Genomic DNA, 22,168 nt, shown 5'->3' with positions numbered 1-22,168 from the left:
TTTTGAAGGTTAGGGCAGTGTCAATTTCTACACCTAAGTATTTAATAGTATCAACATGATCTAACTTCAGGCATGAGCATTGAGGCGAAATATTATTGCACGTATGGGCAGTAATAAAACCGGTTTTAGGCCATTGAGTTTTATTTAAAGCGAAGAACATATGTTTCGTTTTACTCAAATTCAATGTTAGCATGTTTGTGCTTACCCAGCCAGTGACCATATTGAAGGCAGTTTGGGCATTGCAGTACGCTTCGTCCCACGTTTTACCATTAACGACAAGTGCGGTGTCATCGGCAAAAGCAAAGATTGTACAGTTTGGAACTTGTAGCTGGCAGAGGTCGTTAATATAGACAAGGAATAGCGTGGGACCCAATATGCTACCCTGTGGCACACCATGTGTTACGGGAAGTTGGTCGCTAATCAGGTTTCCAATTTTAACTTGTTGGAGTCTATCCTGAAGATAGTCAGTCAGAAGTGACAGCGGCAATCCTCTTACTCCTACCGCTTGTAATTTTTGAATGAGAAGGGGGACCGAAACTGAGTCGAAAGCTTTTTTAAAATCTAAAAATATGCCGATATTTTTAATACCTAAGTCAAGATTGCGTACAATAGTGTCAGTCAAGCTATAGACAGCATCTTCTGTTGATTTACCTCTTCGAAAACCAAACTGGGATGGAGCGAGGATTTTGCTGTTTTCAAGAAAATTAACTAAGCGATTATTAATGAGACGTTCTACAATTTTGGATAGTGACGGTAATAAAGATATAGGTCTGAAGTTGTCAACACTGTTCTTGTCACCACATTTATAAATCGGTTTAACTAGAGCAATCTTTAGAGCACGGGGAAAGACACCCGTCTGGAAAATTAGATTGCATAGGAATGTGATCGGAGTTGTGAGAATGTTCACATATCTCTTCAGCAAAAGGCTAGGAATGTTATCTACACCGGGAGCTGCATCGGTTTTTAAAGCCATTATTGCTGATATAATCTCTTCTACGTTAGTTGGTAGTATAACAAATGAGTTAGGTGGGGGGTCTCTGTGCTTAAATTTAGTATTACGTGTTGTTATGGGTATAATCTTACGAGCGAGGTCACTTCCCACACTGGCAAAATAAGAGTTGATGTGATTGATACTATCTTTGGGTGCATGGTAGCTTAGTAGATTGGGTGAATGGTCAGTTTTGTTTTTAGATTGAGTTAGCTGTGTTATTACATTCCATAATTTTTTATGTGATTTGCCTGCTTCCGTTATAAGACTATTATCATACGCTCTCTTGGCCTTCTTTAAGATTATATTGCAAAAGTTTCTGTATCTTTTATAGGTACACTCTAATATTACATTTTCGGGATCCCTCTTATGCTTTTTATGTAAATTGTCCCTGTTTCTCATACATTTGAGTAATCCTTTGGTGATCCACGGTTTGGAGATTCGTTTCCTAACCGGTATTTTTTTAATCATTTCATTAGAGTTAATAGCTGTTTGAAGGGATTTAATGAGAAAATCAGCAGCATCATTTGCATCTGTCATCTGATAAATAGGGGAAAAATCAAAATCACTGATGGTTCTGTCCAAACCTTCATAGTCACAAAACTTAAAGGTTCTGACAGGTGCACGGGGGATTTCTGTCTTAAGATTAATATTAAGGACTATGGAATCATGGTCAGTAATTGATGAATCGATAACACAGCATTGGGGAAGACATTTTGTTTTAATCATTATATGATCTAAGCAAGTTTTATTGTTTCGCGTGGGTAGGGAATGTCCTGGCAGGATAGAATTAGATGCTAGCATGTTTAGGTAGTCATTTGCTCTGGTATCGAATTTAGACGGACAAATACTTAGATTAATGTCGCCAATTATAATAATGTTTTTGTAACGTGAGAGTTTTTTAAGTTGGAGTTCGAGGGAATTGATAAATTTAGTAGCATTAAGGTGATGGGGAGGACGGTAAATACCAATTAGACATGTATCTTCATTTATTCGTATTAATGTACTATTAGCTTCTAAGATCATTATTTGTTCAGTTTGTATTTTGAGCGATTTTTTGTAATAAATAACTACACCTTCATTTTTGGTTAGATGAGATAATGGATCAGACGTGATAAAATTGTAGTTTTCTAAGGTAGGAATAATGTTTGTCGACGGTAAAAAGCACTCAGTTAGGACAATTAGGTCCCAGTCTATTTGAGAACGAGTCAAAAGGGTTATAAAACTACTCCAGTTGAACGAGATGCTTCTAATATTCTGAGATATAACTTTGAGATTGTACTTGTTTATATTTAATTTAGAATTTAAATTATCTATATCACATGTGAAACTCTCTGCCACAGACAGAGAGTCGAGACTGGAACTCAAGTTCCAGTCCATGTTTTCTGTAGATAGACTGTGACAAACAAGTACATCGTCAGTATATTCTCAGTGGTTATCTTGATTTTATAGCAATGTATGGAATATTTGGGAAACAGTGAAGTGATTTTGGAGTAAAAAGTAACTGGAATATGTATGAATTTTGATAGAAAACAAGCGACAGACGAAACTTTATGTGCTTTATGTTGATTTGATTTGTTTGTGTGTGAATAAGTGTGGGTGAATGTTTCTACGGTTTTACAACTAGATAATACGCTAATAAAGAAAATATAGTAATAATGAAACAAGAGATAGACAAGCAGAATTACTAAATAATTACGTGATAATGGCATGACTAGTCATGGTCCAAATTGTTTGAAGTCCTCTTCATCTGTGATTTTGATTGGATCTTGACCTTCATGTCTCCTGACAAAAATTCTGCCATACGACGACCAAGTAGAGTGAATTTTATGCTCTTTGACTAGACATCGGGCAATGAAAGCCAGCTTTTTGTTTTTATTAGAGAGCATTTCAGCAACTTAAATCGGGCGCGCCGGCCCTGGAAGGCCAACATGCAGAGTATTTAGATGTGGCTTTTTATTTTGGCTGTTAAGTTTGTGGAATTTCTTGACCCCCGATATGAGTAAGTCTTTGGTCGTGGTGGTAACGAAGTCCACTATTATAGCATCCGATCTGGCCCGGTAAGCATCTCTGATTTGAGCATTATCTAATCTCGTATCTACTCCAACGGCTTTGGCCACTTCAGAAACATATTGAATATAAGCCTGTCTATTTTCACACTCCTTGTTTTGTTTCGGAATATTTCGAAGTTCAATTGTAGTTGAAATAGACTTCTTTTCCAAAGCCTCAATTTTATTTTCTAAAAGTTCAATACGTTTAGCTTGAATCGTATTATTTTTTTCAAGGGCCTCGACCTTGGTTATTATTGCATCGTGTCTGTCCGATAAAGTATTAACAGATCTTTGGAGCTCATCATTTTTTAATATGAGAACTTGATTTTGTTGCTGGATTGTCATAAACATCTCCTTGATTTCAGTCATTGAGCTATCAGATTTGTGACCTAGTTCACCAATTTTACGCTTAAAACGCTTTGTTACGTTTGTAGAAGTCTCATTAGTCTCATTGTCTAGGTATGAGATATTAAGCGCGGAGTCCGATCCGTAGCATTCCGGCAGTTTATTAATGTTGGGACTAGGCGCCGTGCTAGGCGGTGAGCGATGCAATGACATAATTATTTAGCGTGAGCTGACTAGAACTACTGTTAAATATATCCTCGAATACACAAAGTTTCAAAGTTTTCAAAGTTCACAAATTCGTCTTGGAAACAAAGATTGGTTATAAAATATTTACCGCAAAAGCCAGTTATCGATAACACAAGATCCCGTCAGCAACAGTCTGCTACGAAAAGTCCGTTCGTAGGAGTTTCGTAGCTCCTGCGTCACACGATCGCAGCAGCTCGTAGCACTGACCGCTCGGGCCCGTAGCGAGGAGTCGTCGTTTCTTGGCGCGTCGTAGAGAGAGACAAAAATAGCAGCCGTCTCTTATCGTGGCGGAGGTGAAGTCTGTCCCCGCACTCGCTACAACTGGTCGCCGCCGGGTGGGGGATCGCGTTTGCAAAAATATTTTATTTTCGCTTGAAGTTAATGCAGGGGATTATCACACTTAAGAGAACACTATGTAATGGGTGATTAGCTTGCACTGTTTTAATTTTTTTTTAGTAAAATGTGGCGACACGTCTGCTCAGAATCAAGTTCACGGGCGAAGGGACGGATATATGTGACGGATATAAACTAGTTACGCAATGGACAGACATGGATAGCGAAGTAGAGGGGAGGCCTTTGCCCAGCAGTGGGACACCTCAGGATATATAAAAAAAAACAGCAGGAAAATAAGCATTCGATCCACCTGAAGTTGTTGTCCACTTATGTTGCCATAGCTAGGCACTAGTGTTTGGCGGCTTAAATAGACGATTTAGATTTACGATTTAGATATACGTAGATGATGTTAGCACCAAGTTGTAATAAAGTCGACAAGCTAAAAAGAAGACTGCAACGCCACGGGCGTTGTCGACTTTGTTGCCTAGGCCTATGCTATAGTACCCTGTAATTACAGATAGCCTCTCTCCTTTCAAAATATGCACGTCAATGCATGTAACTTTGATGGCTGATATTGATTAGAGTGAGATATAATTATATAGCTGACGTTTGTACCAAGATTATTCGTGTGTTCCAGTCCATGTGTAGACAATGACAAAAGGCTGATTTACTTTGTAATAATATGTTTTTAAACATCAACTTCACTAAAGCACACCAGGCACCTGTTAGTATTCGTTTTTTAGCTCAATAATAGTCAATGCCATCGACCTATACAGAAAGAAATTTACTTAAAAACATTTCATACACACGTGACCACGTCTATCTATCTTTTCTGTCTAAACTTCGTAAAACGTTTCGTCGAATTTTCAGACTGCGCTGTAACAAACTGACGTACCATCAAAAACTTTATTATTTATTTTTTGGCGATTCAACCGCAGAATATGGGTTTTCTCCGGTTTCACGGAACCTGACGAGAGCCGACACGACGCCGTCATGTCAAACCCCGCTAAATCGACTACCTATTGTGTATATTTATTTTAGATTTTTACGCGTTTGTATCGGGAAATAACGTGCTTTGGTCGAGACGTGAATATTTTTTTCAAAAATATTTTTCGTTGGATAGTTCAGAGTGAGTTGTGCGGGGCTCGAGGATTTTTTGCGTCGTATGTAATATACCAGAATTTCTAATACGTATATTCGATTTTGACAACGTAGGTAGGTAAATCGAATAAATTATACCCGTAACCTATGCCCGTAACACAACTCATTAATTCGTTTTTTTACCATATCGTAATTGACAGTTTATGTTTTTTTTTTTCTCAAGTTCGGCAACTTGAATAAAATCTATATAAATCTATATAAATATATATAAAAATATATTAGGACAAATCACACAGATTGAGCTAGCCCCAAAGTATGTCCGAGACTTGTGTTATGGGTACTAGCTCAACGATACTATATTTTATAACAAATACATATATACATAAACATCCAAGACTCAGGCCAATCAGAAAAATATCATTTTCCATCATGACCCAACCGGGGATCGAACCCGGGACCTCTCGGTTCAGAGGCAGGCACTTTACCACTGTGCCAACGAGGTCGTCCACTAATGTAAGCAATAACAAATTTAATAAGTGAAATGTATTACAATTAACTTTTCAAAAGTATGTTTTACATTACGTCTATGTTGGAAGTAATGCACGGTAAAGATGAAAATACAACAAAGTTACTTTGGCCTCAAATAAGTAGGCTCTTTCTACAATTTTGTGCCAGAAATATGCATTTTCCCACCTCGTAACTTTTACGTACAATAGAGCAAGGAGTTAAAAAGGGGTTTCATGCGAAGAAATGGCTCATAAACCCTGATAAGAGCCGGTATAAATATTGAGTTGTTGATAAGAAGTATAACGGAGACATTAGCAGGTAAACAAAGTAACGGAGTTTTTATTGCCAGTTTACATTATAATTTTAATCACAAAGAAAAAGAGGTTTTGGGCAAAGTTGTTTTAAATGGCATCATACTTTTTGAAAGCCGCTAAATTTGATACTATTTTATCATACATTTATTTTTTTACTTATAAGAAATTATACCTAATAATAAAAATCTAACCTTTTATCTTTAATATGTACGACATTTGAGAAACGAATTTTGGGAAATCCCCAGTTATTTTTGTTATGCTATGGTATTGCATGTCACACACTTTTTTCGTAGCATTATTTAAATGTATACCTTGTCTTGCTGGCCCCTACCAAATTATAATTTTCTACGGCTAGTAGAGTTATTAGTTCTGTTGACTTATTACGCCTTCGTGGATAATACATTGACTGGAAAAGAAGAAACTGTAGATGAGATGGATGGAGGGCGTTCGGCAGAATATAGCTAAGAGGAATTTAACAGATAGGTTAACATCAGACAGGGAGAAGTGGAGGAGACTTACATGCTGTATGTTGGGCCAACAATCTCCGTTGTTCTTGGTAAATGATACCAGTGAGACCAGTGAATATATTGACATGTTTATTTTACTTAACATGAACATGAACATGAACATATGCACCACACCCAGCCAGCTCGAAGCTGAAACGGACGAACCGAATACAGGCCGTTGGCCGTACCTATGCGACGCTGCTTCCATCCATCAAAGTCACGTTTGCTGGAATATACGTCCTTCGTCTACATGCTTCACCTTGCCAACAAAACAGCGTCGAGCTCGCTTACTTTTGCTGTCAATACGAGGTATCAGAGGACGTTCCCAGCGACCGCTACCTTGCTGGGTGGAAGCGGTGGCGTCGCACAAGCCCAGACCCACGACCCCACACCAGGGGGCACGGTTTTATAAGGAGTGACACGCTCTGGGATGGGAGAGGACGGTCGACTAGCCGCAACCGGTCGACCACAATCAACCGACTATGCAGCCTGTAGCCAATATTGGAATTTAGGAGGACGGGTTATTCGATGGAGGAGAGCGTTGGTGTGTTTCGTTTTCCTCGCTGACTTCGTTGTGTGTGTTGGTGACGGTTTCGTCGTTTTCTATTTCGCTGTCCGTTTCGTCCATTTTGTATATTTCTCTAGCCGCTGAAATGAGTTCTTTCTTGTCTGTTGCGAGCTCTATCCACTCTGAAGGGCTTTTCTTATAGTATTCCATGTCCTGTTGTAGGGAATTTTTCCAGGTATAAATAGGTCGACCTATTTTACGATTTTTTGCTTCATGTTTGTATGCAGCGTGTAGTAGATGTGGGTCTCTGCGTCGTAGTATGTGTCCATAGTAACACATTCGAAGGCATTTGATTCTTTTTGTAATAGTTTTTCCATCCAGAATGTCGTGTATCTTGCTGTACATATGTGCGGGGCCTGCATTGTCTAGCATGTCGCGTAAAATCATTCTTTCGTATCTTCTAAGTTTTGAGCGATTCGCTTTTGTTAGTGCTGCGCATTTGAGGCCGTAGGTCATAGTTGGTTCTATCACCATTTTGTAAAGAAGTTTTATTGTTTTCCCTTGCATGCGGGAACTCTTAAATAAATTTTTGTAGAGTCTTCGAATTTTTGATCGCTTGTTTGCAGCGGGCATTTACTGTACCATTCCTGTTCAGTACAGGTGAGATGTAGGTCCCTAGATACCTAATTTCTTTAACGGGAGATAAAGTAGTTTCTCCCAGTACAAAAAAGTTCCTGTTATTTATGTTTAGTGGGTCGCGAACTAGTAATTTCGTTTTTGTATCGTTTACTGTAAGACCTACTGACTTTAATAGACTTGTGGCCTTTACAAAAATTTCGTTTAATTATTGAATATCATTTGATATTATGATTACGTCGTCCGCGAAGGCTAGAATAATTGGTAGTTGAATTTTGTCATCTTGATTAATTTTTATATAAGGTAGTTCTTCCGCTAGTGTTTTGAAGACGTCGTCCATAACTATTGTTCAGAGTCTTGGTGATATGGGACAGCCTTGTTTGACACCCTTACCTTTTTTTATCCATTTGGTTTGTTGTCCGAACCATTTAATGCATGTAGATTCATTCAAAGTGGCTTTTATGATTCGATTTGTCATGGATTTATTTGTTCTAGACGCGATTATATCTCTGAAGCTGAGTGATCCACGGTGTCAAATGCTGCTTCTATGTCGATCAAAAGAACAAAAGTTTTTTCACCCGCTTTCCATTCTTCATCCAATATTCGACGTAAGGTGAACATGTGGTCATCCGTGGAGCGATTACTTAGAAAGGCGGCTTGGTAGTTGTCTATTGTTTCAATTGTTTCGTCCAGTCGTTTTAGTAAAAGGTTTGCATAAATTCTGTATCCCTTACTACATATTGATATACGTCTGTAGTCATTTACCTGTTTCGGGTTAGTTTTTTTAGGGAGTGGCACTTGAATCGACTGAGTCCATGAGGATGGCAGTATGATTTTTTTTTCATGCAGTTCGAATGTGGTTTAGAATTTCTAAATTTAGCTCTTCTGGGTTGGCTTTGTATCATTCTGTTACGACTTGGTCTATTCCCGGGGCTGTTTTATTGCGCATTTTTTTTTATTATTCCTTCGATTTCTTATAGTGTAGGTTCCGCGCCTAGTTCTTTTTTTTGCGTTTTCGCCTGTCAATTCTTCTATGATTTGTCCTTCTGTTTTTGCCAGTACTTGTTCCCATTTAGACATAGGAATAAAAGTCTGCTTTAGTCGGCGTCTTTCTGTTTGCTTATGATTTCTATAGAATTCGCATGTGAATTTCATTCTTACTGAGGGGTGTCTAGTTAATAGGTCACTGAAGAATGCACGATATTTTTCTTGTTCCTCGGCGACCTCTATTGCTTGTAGGTGATATCTGCACTTTTTCAGGATTTTTTGGTGGATTGGGTCAGAGGGCCGCTAGTTTTTCAAGCATTTTGCTTTTTGTAGTTTTGTTAGAGCTAACCTGTATATCTCTGGAATATTTCCGATAAAATTTCAGGATGTTCGTGGCTGCTGTTTTCATAGTTCCTGTTATTTCTTCCCAGGAAAGATTGGCTTTGATTTTGTTCTGCTGTCTTTTATTTAAAAGTTCAATTACTTCCGTTTGGTATCTTTCTTTTGTGCCTTTACTTTGAAGTAGTTCATAATCTAGCGATTTATATTTAAATGTGTTTAGCTCCTTGTTTTTGGGTGTTGTTGTTTGAGTATTAAATTGGTGGGTCTTGTTGGTATTTCTATTTAAAGGTCTTAGATTGCCCCAGATGATTTTAAGGTCCGAAAGTGGCGTATTAATATTCGTAGTAAGTATTCGCCTTTTATATAGTTAAATGATGGTGGAGTTTTAGCTTGGGTCATAATGTGGTCGATTTGTGAAATATTGCGGCCGGATCTGTATGTCGTTTTACAACTATTGCGGCCGAAAGATGTGTCCAGTCGGAGGTTTCCCATTCTTAATAGATCTGTCATGATTTCACCGTTGTTGTTTGTAGTTTTGTGATGCAGGTTTTTACCTATTTGTTTTGGATTATGCCGTGTCTTTGGGTTTTGGTAGCCGACGTGTGCATTGAAGTCGCCCAGTATTATAATGTATGAATTTAGCTAAATCATTTGTTGCCGCTGACGTTGAGTTTGAGACACGTATATTAACTATAAATAGTGTAGTTTGGTTATCTAGGTAGATTAGCGCTGCCATGTTGTTTGTGTTTGATTTTGTCCATTTTATTGTGAGACCGCAATTTTTTCTGATTAGGATGGCTAATCCCCTTTTTCGGTTTTCACATAGAGACCAGAGGTAGTGTTTAGATTTGTAAGAACCTGTTTTTAAGTGGGTTTCCTGTAGGCATGCAATGTGAATCAATTTATCTTCTAGTATCGAGTCAATGTCTGCTTTTTTGTTTAAGGTCGCTGCGCCTCTTACGTTCCATGTAGCGATATTGATGTTGTCTATTTGTTTTATAGTTGTGTAATGAGGCTTCGGTCTTATTAGTCTGTAGCCGGTTTCGTCAGTTATTTCTTCCGGGGTGCATTCGTCTGAGCTTTCTGTCTTTTGTGTGGGGTTTAGTGAAGAAGCGCCCAAATGATTCTTGAAGCAGTCGTAATGATTTCCATTAAATATCAGGCCTATGCAACCTGCTGCGTCATTATTTTTCGGGCTGAATTGTATTGTTTCTTTTAGCGGATAGCCTTGGAAGATTTTGACGTTGATGCTGTAGTATTCAGCTGCTGCTATCAATATATCAGTCCCACCCCAGGTACCTTCTTTATATTGAGCTTGTAGGTATTTGTTGATTTGAGTCTGTAGATCTGTTAGTGTGTCATTTAGGTTACTCCTAATAGCTTGGTGTATGTTATCGTTGTGTTGATTATCCTCAACGTACTTAGCTAAGTCGCGTCGGATTGCTAGATGGTCGAATGTAATACCAAACAGATCGTTGATTTGGTATGCGATTGCTCTATATAGACAGTTACCATCACCTGGGATTTTTGTTATGGTGTCTGCGTATATCTCCATATTTCTATGCTGTAAAAAGAGCTTAATTTCTAAAACAGCTGTGGAGAAAAATGTATTAGTTTTAGTTGAATATGTTATGAAGTTTGGTTTGTGGTACCTAATGCCAATATTAAATTATAACGTCGAATGTAAATCTCTGGGTTGTGCCAACTTGGTGAGTTTGTTAGGTAGGTAATAAAGGTTTATAATGCTCGGGGTTCCTTTGTCTATAGAGTCGTTTGCGTAATAGGGTATATTTTTTGCTAGCTTTCTATTTTGTAATAAATTGTAACCTTCATGCCTTTTTTTGTTGTAGGGATCAATTGCTTTGTTTTAATTTATGGTTTGCGTCAAGTCAGACGATGTTATTCATTTATGGCTTGCAGCTGTGGATTTGTTTTTGTTCTACGTGTTAGCTATTGTGTTTGTTGTGTTTCCTGGTTTCAATGGCGTCTTTCTAATTTCTTATCTTTTATTTTTATATTGGGCCTTTTTTTTTTATTGTTGCAAGGGCGAGTTGCGCCTAGGAATGTTGTTTGGAATTATCGGTATGTTCTATGTTGGGTTATAGAATAAGTATGTAATATTAGGTTATTTAAGACAAATGTTGGCGGAATATCTGAGGTGCCATATGAGTTATAAGCGTGACGAGACTCTTTTATCTTCGTTTTATATTCGTTATCGAAGTATATTATGTGTTGTGATTTAAATATTTTTAATTGTCTTAAATTTTATCTGGGATGCCTTTATTTGCTACCGGAATTCTTTCATTTTGTTTATCTTATAGCTTTGAGGTTTTCTTTGAAAAAACAGGTTATATTTTATTTTACTTAGTCTAGGAAACATGTAAAACAGTACAATACATAATATATATATATATATACATAAATAAAGACTAATGTGTATTTTTGATTTGATTTTGGCACTGCCTTGTAGTATTCAAGCAGTGGGACAAGATTATTTCTTTGAAATATAGTTGCTTTTTGTTGGCTTGTTGGTATTACATGTAACTCTAAAACTCAGACAAATTCACCACGCTCTAAATACGCCAATAGCACTTTTTTGTATTCAATATTTATGTATTTAAATGAACCCGAACGCGCGTTGTCTATTTATTTCTTTTATATAATATTTGAACTATTAAATTACAACACTAGAACAGGTTCATGTTTTATTTTACTTAATCTGGCAAACAAATAAAGCAGTACATCTATACATAAGTAAAGACGAATGTGTATTTTGGATTTGATTTTGGCACTGACCTTGCAGGATTCAAGTGGTGGGACAAGATTATTTCTTTGAAGTATAGTTGCTTTTTTGTTGGCTACTTGGAGAACTTGTTACGCTAAGGGTTTGTTTACGTTATGGGTTAAGTATATAGCTCTAGGTAAAGATATATTTATGAAGGGGGATATTTTATAACATGGAACGCTCTCACCCGTGTTTTTCAGCTTGTGTAGTGTTGGCAGGCTGCAGGTTCACTTACGAAGTCTACAGCATTGGAGCTGTTTTGTTTAGATACTTATAAATGATATGTTTAGGTAACACTAAAATCTCAAACTAATTCACTACGCTCTAAAATCGCCAAATGCACTTTTTTGTTAAATATTTATTAATTTAAGTGAACCCGAACGCGCTTGGACTAATAATAGATTTGTTAAATATTTGGTTAAATTGGAAGTGAGTATAGGTACGGTCACAAACACTTTCAACATCTGCAAACACTTTCAACATCTGGTTGCGCGGTCTATTGTCTGCGTTCGGAGCTAAAGGGACGTCCTTTCGCGACGGCTACTCGGTCGAGACTCTCTGACATGTTTATTTTACTTAACTCTAACTAATTACGGCATCGACCCTATAGTTACACGTGTCTCTCGGACGTGATGTGCTGACACAACGTTACATGAAAATAGGGCTGACATAGATTATTTTTTCCTCTAACACATCACGTCTAGGGTTGCAACACTGTACCTACATTAAGTCCTTCCCGACCCTACGCTAGAGTGAACCAAACTGAAAGGTTAGGATAATGATAATATTCTCTTAATTATATCTTTGAAATGAATATTTTGTCATAGGTGGAAACAATAGGTGACGCGTACTGCGTGGCCAGTGGCCTCCATAAGAAGATAGACACTCACGCGCCTCAAATCGCTTGGATGGGTTTGCGCATGGTCGAGACGTGTGCGCAGCATCGCACGCACGAGGGTGATCCTATTAAGGTATTATATTTTTTTTTACATAGATAAGTGTAAGTTTATGTCATTATATGTATAAAAATATTATCGCACAAATTCACCAAAGAAATATGAATAATTTAATTATTCATATTACTTTGGTGTAATAAACCATTTAATTATAAGACTACGCAAAGTTAGTATAGACAAGACATAGAATTTATTTGTGTTGCCACAGACACTAAAAACAATAATAAGGTTGTAAATTGTTGTTACTTTGTTGATTTGGCCTGATGCCCTACTTAGGATAGAAGCTGTGCTCTGCTAAATGAAGCTAAGTTCGAACACAGCATACCACAGCATAGCACAGTTTCTGTGGAGTCCTGTTGTTACGACATCGGTAATGGAGATACATCAGAAATTTCAATGTAATTAAAAATATGTACATTTTTAACACAGATGCGCATAGGCCTTCACACTGGGACAGTGCTAGCCGGGGTAGTTGGGAAAACGATGCTGAAGTATTGTTTGTTCGGGCACAACGTGACGCTCGCCAACAAGTTCGAGTCCGGCTCGGAACCCTTGAAGATCAACGTCAGTCCCACTACTTATGAGTAAGTCCACTTAATTCATATAACCATCTTATTATTGTTTTAAGTAATTTAATAAAGGAATCAAAATGTGTCACAAAGTTCTATTATGAGGTTCGTCATGATAATAACGACATTGTTATTGTATTACGGTTGGCCAACAATAGTTCATTATATCAACGATAATAAAACAAATAAACATAGTTCATAGACAAAAAGGGAACTTAATAGTGCTCTGAGAAGAAGATCTAGGTTTTTGTTGGTGAATTGCGTATCTGTTAGATACATTCCCGATTAAAACATTGAAATAAAATGGATTTGCCATTATTGTCAAAACTATGTGTATATGTCACTTTTACAGTCGATTTTCATGCTTTTATATGCGTACTTTTACAAGTTTCGTACATTAACAGTTCGCAAACAGCTGCAAATTCGTTATGAGTGTACATACCTTCGTATTTTTTGTGATTTATATATTTATTCACAAACAACTTTAACGTTGTGTTTGAAATGATGAATCATATTTTTGTGACTAAATAATGGCAAATTGACTATAGCAAGCTAATATAAATTTGAAAAATAGACGCAACCGAGCGTAAAGGTAATTTTAAAGTATCCTCACTTGAAATAGGGTTAGATATACATATACCTAACGACTATTAATCTGTCATATTTTTATATTCATCGTATTTTGGTACGTACAAATGTACCTTTTAATCGCAATGTCGACCCACGTTATAATGCCAATCATGTCCAATAAAATATTATCCCTTCTCCTTTACTCCGACTTACCTAATGGATTGCTTTATATATATTTATATCTAAGAAGTTTCATCTTGGAAATTCATATTGTCTATAGTCGCGTCCCTATGTTACATGTTATTCTATCCAATACCAATCTATTTTTATTGATATCAACTCAAGTGTGACAGTATGGTTCGTAAATTGAGGGACCGTTATATCTCTGCCATTCTACGTCAAGTCACTCGTAGATTTGTGTTATACTATGACACATAACGAATGTTGGAGTTAATATTAACTTTATGAATGTGTACATGCAAACACAGGAAATTATTACTACAGTTTACTCTTTGCTATTTCCATACGGTGCAGTTCTATTGTGCTCTATGATTTTACATATGTCTTGATATTGACTTGCGTCGACTGCTTTGAAATTCCATACAATTACCGCGTTGTTGTGCGTTGACCCATCGATGAACGTCAAAGCTACGGGGCACGACGTAGCAATGGGCCGCTTATTGTAAAATATCAGCAACCTTTTTCTTAGTCAAGGTAACTGTTTATGAAATATAATCAATAAACATCACAAGTATTAACTATTAAAAGCTCGAAAGTTTAAAAAACACTAAAGCTTATTATAGTGGTTCAGCTGACTATTTAAAATAAACTGTTATCATTATTCATAAACAAATCCATTAAAATTCAATGAACACAAAAACTGAACAAGCGAGCATCACTTCACCCAGATATAACAAAACTTTTCCCCGCAGGTGGCTACTAAAATTCCCGGGATTTGAAATGGAGCCGAGGGATCGGTCGTGCCTCCCAAACTCATTCCCCAAGGATGTCCCGGGAACATGTTATTTTCTACACAAGTACATGCACCCAGGCACCGACCCGCAGGCATCACAGGTGAGCGCAACGTTATAATATTTGGAAAACAAGGATTATCTTTTTTTGTAGGTTATAGTACTTGTTATCAATATGATAAACCATGATTTGTTTTATTCATAATATATGCACACAACACAGACATTGCAAATAAAAACATAAATATGGGAAAACTAAATGTTTGGTTACGGAATAAGAGATAGATCCTAAAGATATTTTATATTTAACAGGTCCAACACATACAAGACGCGCTGAAGTTTTACGGAATCGAGCAAGCAAAACCGGGGGAAGTAGATAGTTAAAATCTTATTAACGAAAAAAGAGTGTAGAAGCGTTTTCGTCACAATCAGCTGCGGATCGTAATTTAGGGGAAAATGTAACATTGTAAATACTTGTCTTAATTGCTTTGTAAACAGTTGATTTAAAAACTTTGTTCATCAAAATGTTTGATGTAAAAATGTTTTCCAAAGTTATAATCCTCTTATAGGACTTTCAATCTTTTGTACATTATTAAAACACAAAGAGCTCTTGGCCCTTTCAATTGTTAAATCTATTGAAGTATGTTTTTAAGACAAACGGATTATATGGAATAACGGTGGTTCGAAATAGCGTCCGACAAATGTTCCGTATTTAAATTTTGCGATAAAATAATACCTACATGATTTGTACGAGCAGGATGGTAATCTATTTGCTTATAAACGACAGAGATACCTATATTAAGTCATCGTACATTTTCCGCCTATCATATGTCATAAACGAACTTTATTAGAGGCGCACTTCAAAAATATTAGTAAATGTAACAATTATAAATGTATTGCTTTAAAAGTGAGTAAAAGTGTTATTTGTCTTTATTCATATACAGCACTATAGACAAAAACAAGAGCCATAGACTCCTCTATTTTATTGAGAAAGGAGATTTAAAACTGTAAAAATCTTAGTTCTGCTTTTAGTGTTTCTTTCTGAGCGTTCTTTATAAATACATTTTTATGGCATTGCGGGCTTGATCATAGTGGAAACTGTATAAATTCTACGGCATATCATGAAAAAATACAATAGGTAAGTATTATGTGAAATAATTCTTTATTCCACTAGAATAAATAATATTAGTATTAGGCGGTAATCACCTCGTCTTGACGATCGTACCCGAGATACAAGCTTAGTGCTTAGTGTGGACCACTGAGTGCTGTCCATTAATGTTTTCTACCTAGTGCTCGAGAGAGACAAATTATAAAAGATTCCATAATAAAACACCACTAAATTCGCTAGTCTAGACAGCCAACACCATAAACAACTTTTGTTCCACAAGTATCGACTTCACATTCAAACGAGAATCCGATATTCCGTCAGGCTTAGAAATGTACTATAGGTATCTATACTGATATCTGGATGATGTCACCTATGGCCAAGCCTACAGTCCTATGTACCAAGTCATAGTTTAACTAGAATATAGTGATCTATGTAAAGCTTTACTGTCTTTGTAAGATGTATATAAAGTTGAAACCTGGGATAATTACGACTTACATAGATTTAAAAATCGCAGTAGATAATTGTAATGAAGTGATGTTAAGAAAATTAGTTTTAGAAAGCAAATACGCGTTTCGAATTTATTATAAAAAAATATAAAACCCATGATATTATGGAGATAATTCTATTAGTTATTAAAACTTTAATAACTTCGTTACGGAATCTTTCTAAAAGTATTTTCTTAAATATTATTCCTATGAATTCTTCTAATGCTTTAATCTATCTAGTGTATAGCTTATGACAAACAAAGACAAAGTTCGTTGACATTGTTGCATTAAATTGCCTATAATATAGAGTAAAAATAAAAGAATTCAGTGAAATATTAGAAAATACGATAATTAATGTAAAAATGCGTTTTTTTAGTTATGATAAAATTAGGTTAATTTAAGACATCTTTGTAAATAAGATAAGATTTCAAAAAAAGCGTAATTTCTAAAGTAGTTAGTGTGCTTACTATCTTCAGCTGCCGATAGGAAAGCTTTTATTCATAAACATTTTAGGAATAATCATTTAGAAGTTAGTATTTCGTCAAAGTTACCGGTATAGAAAAAATACACCTAAATTGTGTTCTATATAAAAAGTTCCATTTTCAAACTACGAACGCTAGATTTTATTTATTCGGGTTATTCCCTGAGAACCCCATTCCCGAGCATCTCACTCTAGGAAAGTATTCGTTTTCAAACACCGGTCATTAAAAATACATAACATTCTTTATTTTGTTCATCTTTTACTTAGTAAAACTTTTAATTTGAGTACTTAGTGTTAATTGGGAAATTTAATGGGGCTCTGATAGAAGAATACAATTTTATGAAATATTTAAAAACAAATCTCTTTGCGTGTAATCTATAACTGCTATTACACAATACGTCATGTATTTACTATTGTGAGCAATACAATTTTTTTTTGTCGATTCTGTTAAATTCCATTTACATAATAGATGTAACTTGATGTAGTAATCCGCTTATTTTTTTAATTTTAATTAAATTAAGATTTAGAATTTGAATCAGGAAAAAATGTGTACTCTACCCATTAATTACATAATTATTTAATTTACCTGTGATACATTAACAAAATAATTACCTAAATGTACCACTCTTTCATTCGCGATAAATTATCATTCTATCAATTTATTTTTCATTGCTTTTTTAAATAAATCCATCCATATTAGTGATCAAACGATCTCTTTCTAATAGATTGTGTCATACTATTACCGTGGCAGGAAATGAGGTTTGAGGTGTGTGGTTTGCGCCCTAGAATTTGATTACTCTATAGCCTGTGGATATTGTTCATGGCAACTAAAGGATATAAAGCCTTAACAGCCGATGGGTAACAATAATGTTCTAAAAGAGGGTTGATTGAGGGCAGGTAGGCGGCCGAGCTTAAAAAATTTAAGGTTATTTTTTAAACGGACAACGAGCTTTGGTTGTCATAGCTATTATATCTTCTTGTCCAAGCTGCCGGCTAGCCATTCACAAATTTGCTGTCAATGTAAACTGTGTCTACGAAGGACACATTAAAGTTCATATTTCAATTGCCGGGTCGTGTCGTGACATGCGGTACCAATTTAACCTGGCAAGATGATGTTGAATGAAATTGAGCTTTAAACCGACGTCTGTAGACATATTTTACATTGACAAGACGAAAACTGACAGCGAGCTAGTGTGTTATATATCCTAAAATCGGCTAATACTACAGATTACCGTGAGTACCATGACACAGACATGATCCAGTCTAATGGATAGAGACTTTTGGTATAGTATCAATACATTCCATTAAAATTTTGCAGTGTTGTGATCTAGTAATAGCAATTATTGTAATATAAGCTATATTGTAATTTAATAAGGTTCATAATGCTATGCTTCGAGCGGTTACAGCACATATCGCTTAGGTATAATGCGGTTTCATCTAGTCATTTTAATATTAGGAAAATATTTTCTAGTCATTTTGCCATAAGAGATTTAACATATATTTTTTAAGGTAATTTCTATAGTACCTTTACAATCATATGATACTCACTTTGTTTTAATACTCAACAATAGAATAATTTTTATTGTAGTATACTAAAAAGCGGTGGTGGTGTAATGGTTAAGACGCCCGCCTGTAGATCGAAAGGTCCAAGGTTCGAATCCTATTCGTGCCACATGAGTTTGTATACCAATCTCACTCATGTATAGTAGTTTTCATCGATCACCACTTACTTCCGGTGAAGGAAAACATCGTGTGGAAACCTGCACACTGGTTGATTATTATTAACTTGTGTGTGAAATAGAGAAGGCAAGGGCAAACCACTCCATTAATAATGCCAAGAAAGTTGTTGTGTGTGTTTCATTCCACGTAATGACCACGACCCTCAGCCATGAGGAATACGACTATGAAGAATACTAAAAAATAATACAAAAGTTTTGACAAATTGAAAATTTGTATACCTACACTTGACCATAAATACCCATACAAATATTTTGTTAAACTTTTGTGACTACTTTATGTACTTCTATAGTAGGATATAGGTTGGGACTGACTGAGCGGCCTTGTGAGGCATGTACTTTTACAATGCGTCTTTTAGTTGCCTCGCGAGGCAGCGAGGTATTATGATAACACGCGCCTCGTCCGAGGCAACGATATGCTGGAACTCGACTAGTGCTCTGCTATACTGTGCTAACTGGAGTTAATCATTCAAAACTTAATATCAGTTAGCACAGCATAGTAAAGCACTAGTCGAGTCCAGCCATAGGCGCACGTACCTCGCAAGGCTTCGACGGCTTTTGAAACATAATCTGCAACAATTTAGGTCCTTCGTTAGATATAGGCGTGTATCCGTTAATTAATATAGGAAAATCGTTGTTTAAATGTAGACTCATGTATGTAATATGTTCATGTATTATTCATAGTAAACTAATAAATTTTTTTTTGTTAAGGTCTATGCAAATTTATTTCAAGATCAGAAATTTAATCTTAGTTATACATACACGTACATACATATTATCACGCATTAAATTATCGATGTTTTCACAATCTAATTACATTATATGTATGTATAACAATGATATTTAAAAAAATAGGCAAATATGTAAAGTGATACGATAATGTTTGTAGCACAACTTGAAATATCCATTTTACAATAACATTAAAATATTTTTTTTTAATTAATTTGTTCGAGAACAAAATTTAATTTGTAGGTTCCTCTACATATGTAAATATTTACATTTGATTAAAATATAATCGCGTAAGTATACGGCCTTCTTCTTAACATATAAAGACAGATCTCTTAAGTCTAATAGAAATATAATATGTAAGCTGTTTGCGGATCACGCTATTTTAAACCTTTTTTTAAATTAATAGCATTTCTTTAAGAAAATCACTGTGAAAGCACTGTTAGTGAATACTCTGGAATAAAAATGTTTCTTTTATATGTCGCTGTTTCATTCCACTGATCACATATAACTGACTAGCTTTCAACCCTCTTGTTCACAAAAACGTCAAAGCATACTTTTAATTAAAATTTGCTTTCGCGCTTTAAAGTACTTGAGTTTGACAGACAGAGACAAAACATAATGTAGCATAAAGTAACTTAACTTTTTTATAAATAAGTGAGGAAACTGCAAAATCTACGTTTGTAAAATATTTGAAAGTCGTTGCACCGTCGACTTTGACGGTATTAAAAACGCCAAGTACGCAGTTTTATATAAACGTCAGCTGTGAGCGCCTCGGTTGAAGTCAGCGTCAAATTTGACAGTGCAACTCACCCTAAAAGTTAACATTTCTAAATTAAATAAAAATTCCATCTTTTTTGTATTAGAGAAAATCTATTGTTCAATATATATTCCAACAAAGCAAATTGAGTAAATCTCATAATATATCCTAATAAGAATACATACCTAAAAACATACTTCTTGGTGAAGTCGCCAAAATCGCCAAATGTATTCAAAGTACAGTTACATTGGCTGAATACTAGATCAGGATAGGAAGTGATCACACATTGGAGCGATTTATCCCTCACGTTACAGGGAAATGCGGGTTGAATTGAAATTGTCCGTATGTTCAATAATAAATTAATTCGAATATAGAAAAGTTACTTATTACCTAATTCTGGATTAATGTGTGAATGAAGTGTATGTTTATGCGGACAGTAGACCCTGGGCTCCGACGCTCAACGGCTGAGGAAGTATTTGGGAAAATTCAAAAGAGAGGTATTTATATACTTTATATAGGTGTATTTATGTTTCTTGAATATAAAACATAGAAATAAAAAAATGGATTATTTAATAAAAAAAAATAATAAAAAATTTGATAGGTATTTGACCAAAAATTTTTCGTCAGCAATAGATAAAACTATGTAGTAATTAAATGAAATTATATTGACTTTTCCAAATTAACAATGAATTTATCAAAAATCACATAGAAGCAATCGGCGGTAATATTTTTGTATGTGTCATAGTGTGAAAAAATATTTAAATCAAGAATGAAACAATGTATTTCTTTTTTGTCGGTGGCCAGTAAAACATAAATCCTGGACAGTATTTGTGATGCATAAAAATATAATTCTTTATGTAACGATATCACAGGCCATTTTGTATATACACATCGAGCTGCGGTGCATCCTGACCACGTTTGTCGCTCGTCTGGGACACCGTGTTAGAAATCACATAATGTTGTGATTGTAAAGTTGTGCGCGATTTGGAATTTTCGTGCAAAACTAATTTTATTTCCCCACGTAGATTAGAAGAAATGGGTATTTTAAAGTTAATTAATAGATAACAAGTCAAGGAAAGTCGTCAAAAATAACCATCAAGTCACTACTTCTGGAAATTTCAATCACTTCTCCACAACACCTCGTAAAATAAAACACTGGATCCAAGCTATCGACTTCATTTATGGACTATAAAACCATCGAGCGTTACCTCACTTACCCCCATTTCCGCATATATGGCCATGTGAATGCAAATATATTCAACTAATATTATGCTAGTTGTCAATTCTTCAAATCCATTATATTATTAATTGAACTATAGATGAGAATGTTTACCAGTCTTAGAATACGCGATAAAAGAATATCCTAAATTTTACTATGAAATTCACGCGGGCGAAGCCGCGGGCAATAGCTAGCCTTTACATTATTTTACCCCGTGCTAAACTTAAGTTTTAAGTTGGTTGCACCAGTAAATTTTGACGTTAACTTTAATCTGCGTAAAACAAAGGAATCGCTCTATTTTGTATTTAAAGCTAATGTTGACTGGAGCAACCCAATTTTAATATTTCAGAAGAAATCAGTCATTAGATCATTTTCGTTTTAAAGCATTTGATTCAAACTAAACGCTCCGGCATGTCATGGCGTCTGTGACGCTTAGAACGTAATCTGTATAATAGAAAAATATCTCTAGCGCAGTAGTATCATAAATCGCCCAAGGAAACTATACTCGCATAATATTAGCATTTTCCATTAAAACGTCACGAGAAATCCTAATAGAAAAGAGGAATAAAAATGTCCTCTAGAGACAGGAATATACTGTATTGGTATCTTAATACCTCTCTCTTCTTCAGCGTCAGATCTTCTGTACATTTACTATTTTTATACATTGACTAGCTGTTATCCGCAGCTGCGCCCGCGGCGAAAACTATATGGTGCGTTTAACATTCCCTTTTACCCTCCATATATGGATTATGGGGATAAAAATTTGAAAAAACTATGAACCTAAACTCGGTTACATAATTAAATGCATACTAAATTTAATTAAAATCGGTTCAGCAATTTAACTGTGAAAATGTGACAGACAAACTTTCCAATTGTTAAGAATATTAATAAGGATTTGCCTTATTCTTAGCGGTCGAACACACACTGATTCTTAGCTA

At 35.5% G+C, this 22,168-nt stretch overlaps 1 protein-coding gene across 2 annotated transcripts in view; it reads left to right on the top strand.

Moving 5' to 3' along the window:
* Nucleotides 1-19,728, top strand: part of Gycalpha99B (Guanylyl cyclase alpha-subunit at 99B) — an 84,046-nt gene extending 64,318 nt beyond the window's left edge. For both annotated transcript variants that reach the window (XM_053760103.1, XM_053760104.1), the window contains exons 12-15: nt 12,477-12,620; nt 13,035-13,189; nt 14,677-14,818; nt 15,028-19,728. In XM_053760103.1, the coding sequence (XP_053616078.1) occupies nt 12,477-12,620; nt 13,035-13,189; nt 14,677-14,818; nt 15,028-15,099 (513 nt within the window). In that variant the 3' untranslated portion in view covers nt 15,100-19,728. The remainder of the gene's footprint in view (nt 1-12,476; nt 12,621-13,034; nt 13,190-14,676; nt 14,819-15,027) is intronic.
* Nucleotides 19,729-22,168: the final 2,440 nt, after the last annotated feature.

Source organism: Plodia interpunctella, chromosome 20 (genome assembly GCF_027563975.2).
Source record: "Plodia interpunctella isolate USDA-ARS_2022_Savannah chromosome 20, ilPloInte3.2, whole genome shotgun sequence".
Classification (NCBI taxonomy): Eukaryota; Metazoa; Arthropoda; class Insecta; order Lepidoptera; family Pyralidae; genus Plodia; species Plodia interpunctella.
This window is presented reverse-complemented; position numbering and strand designations above follow the sequence as displayed.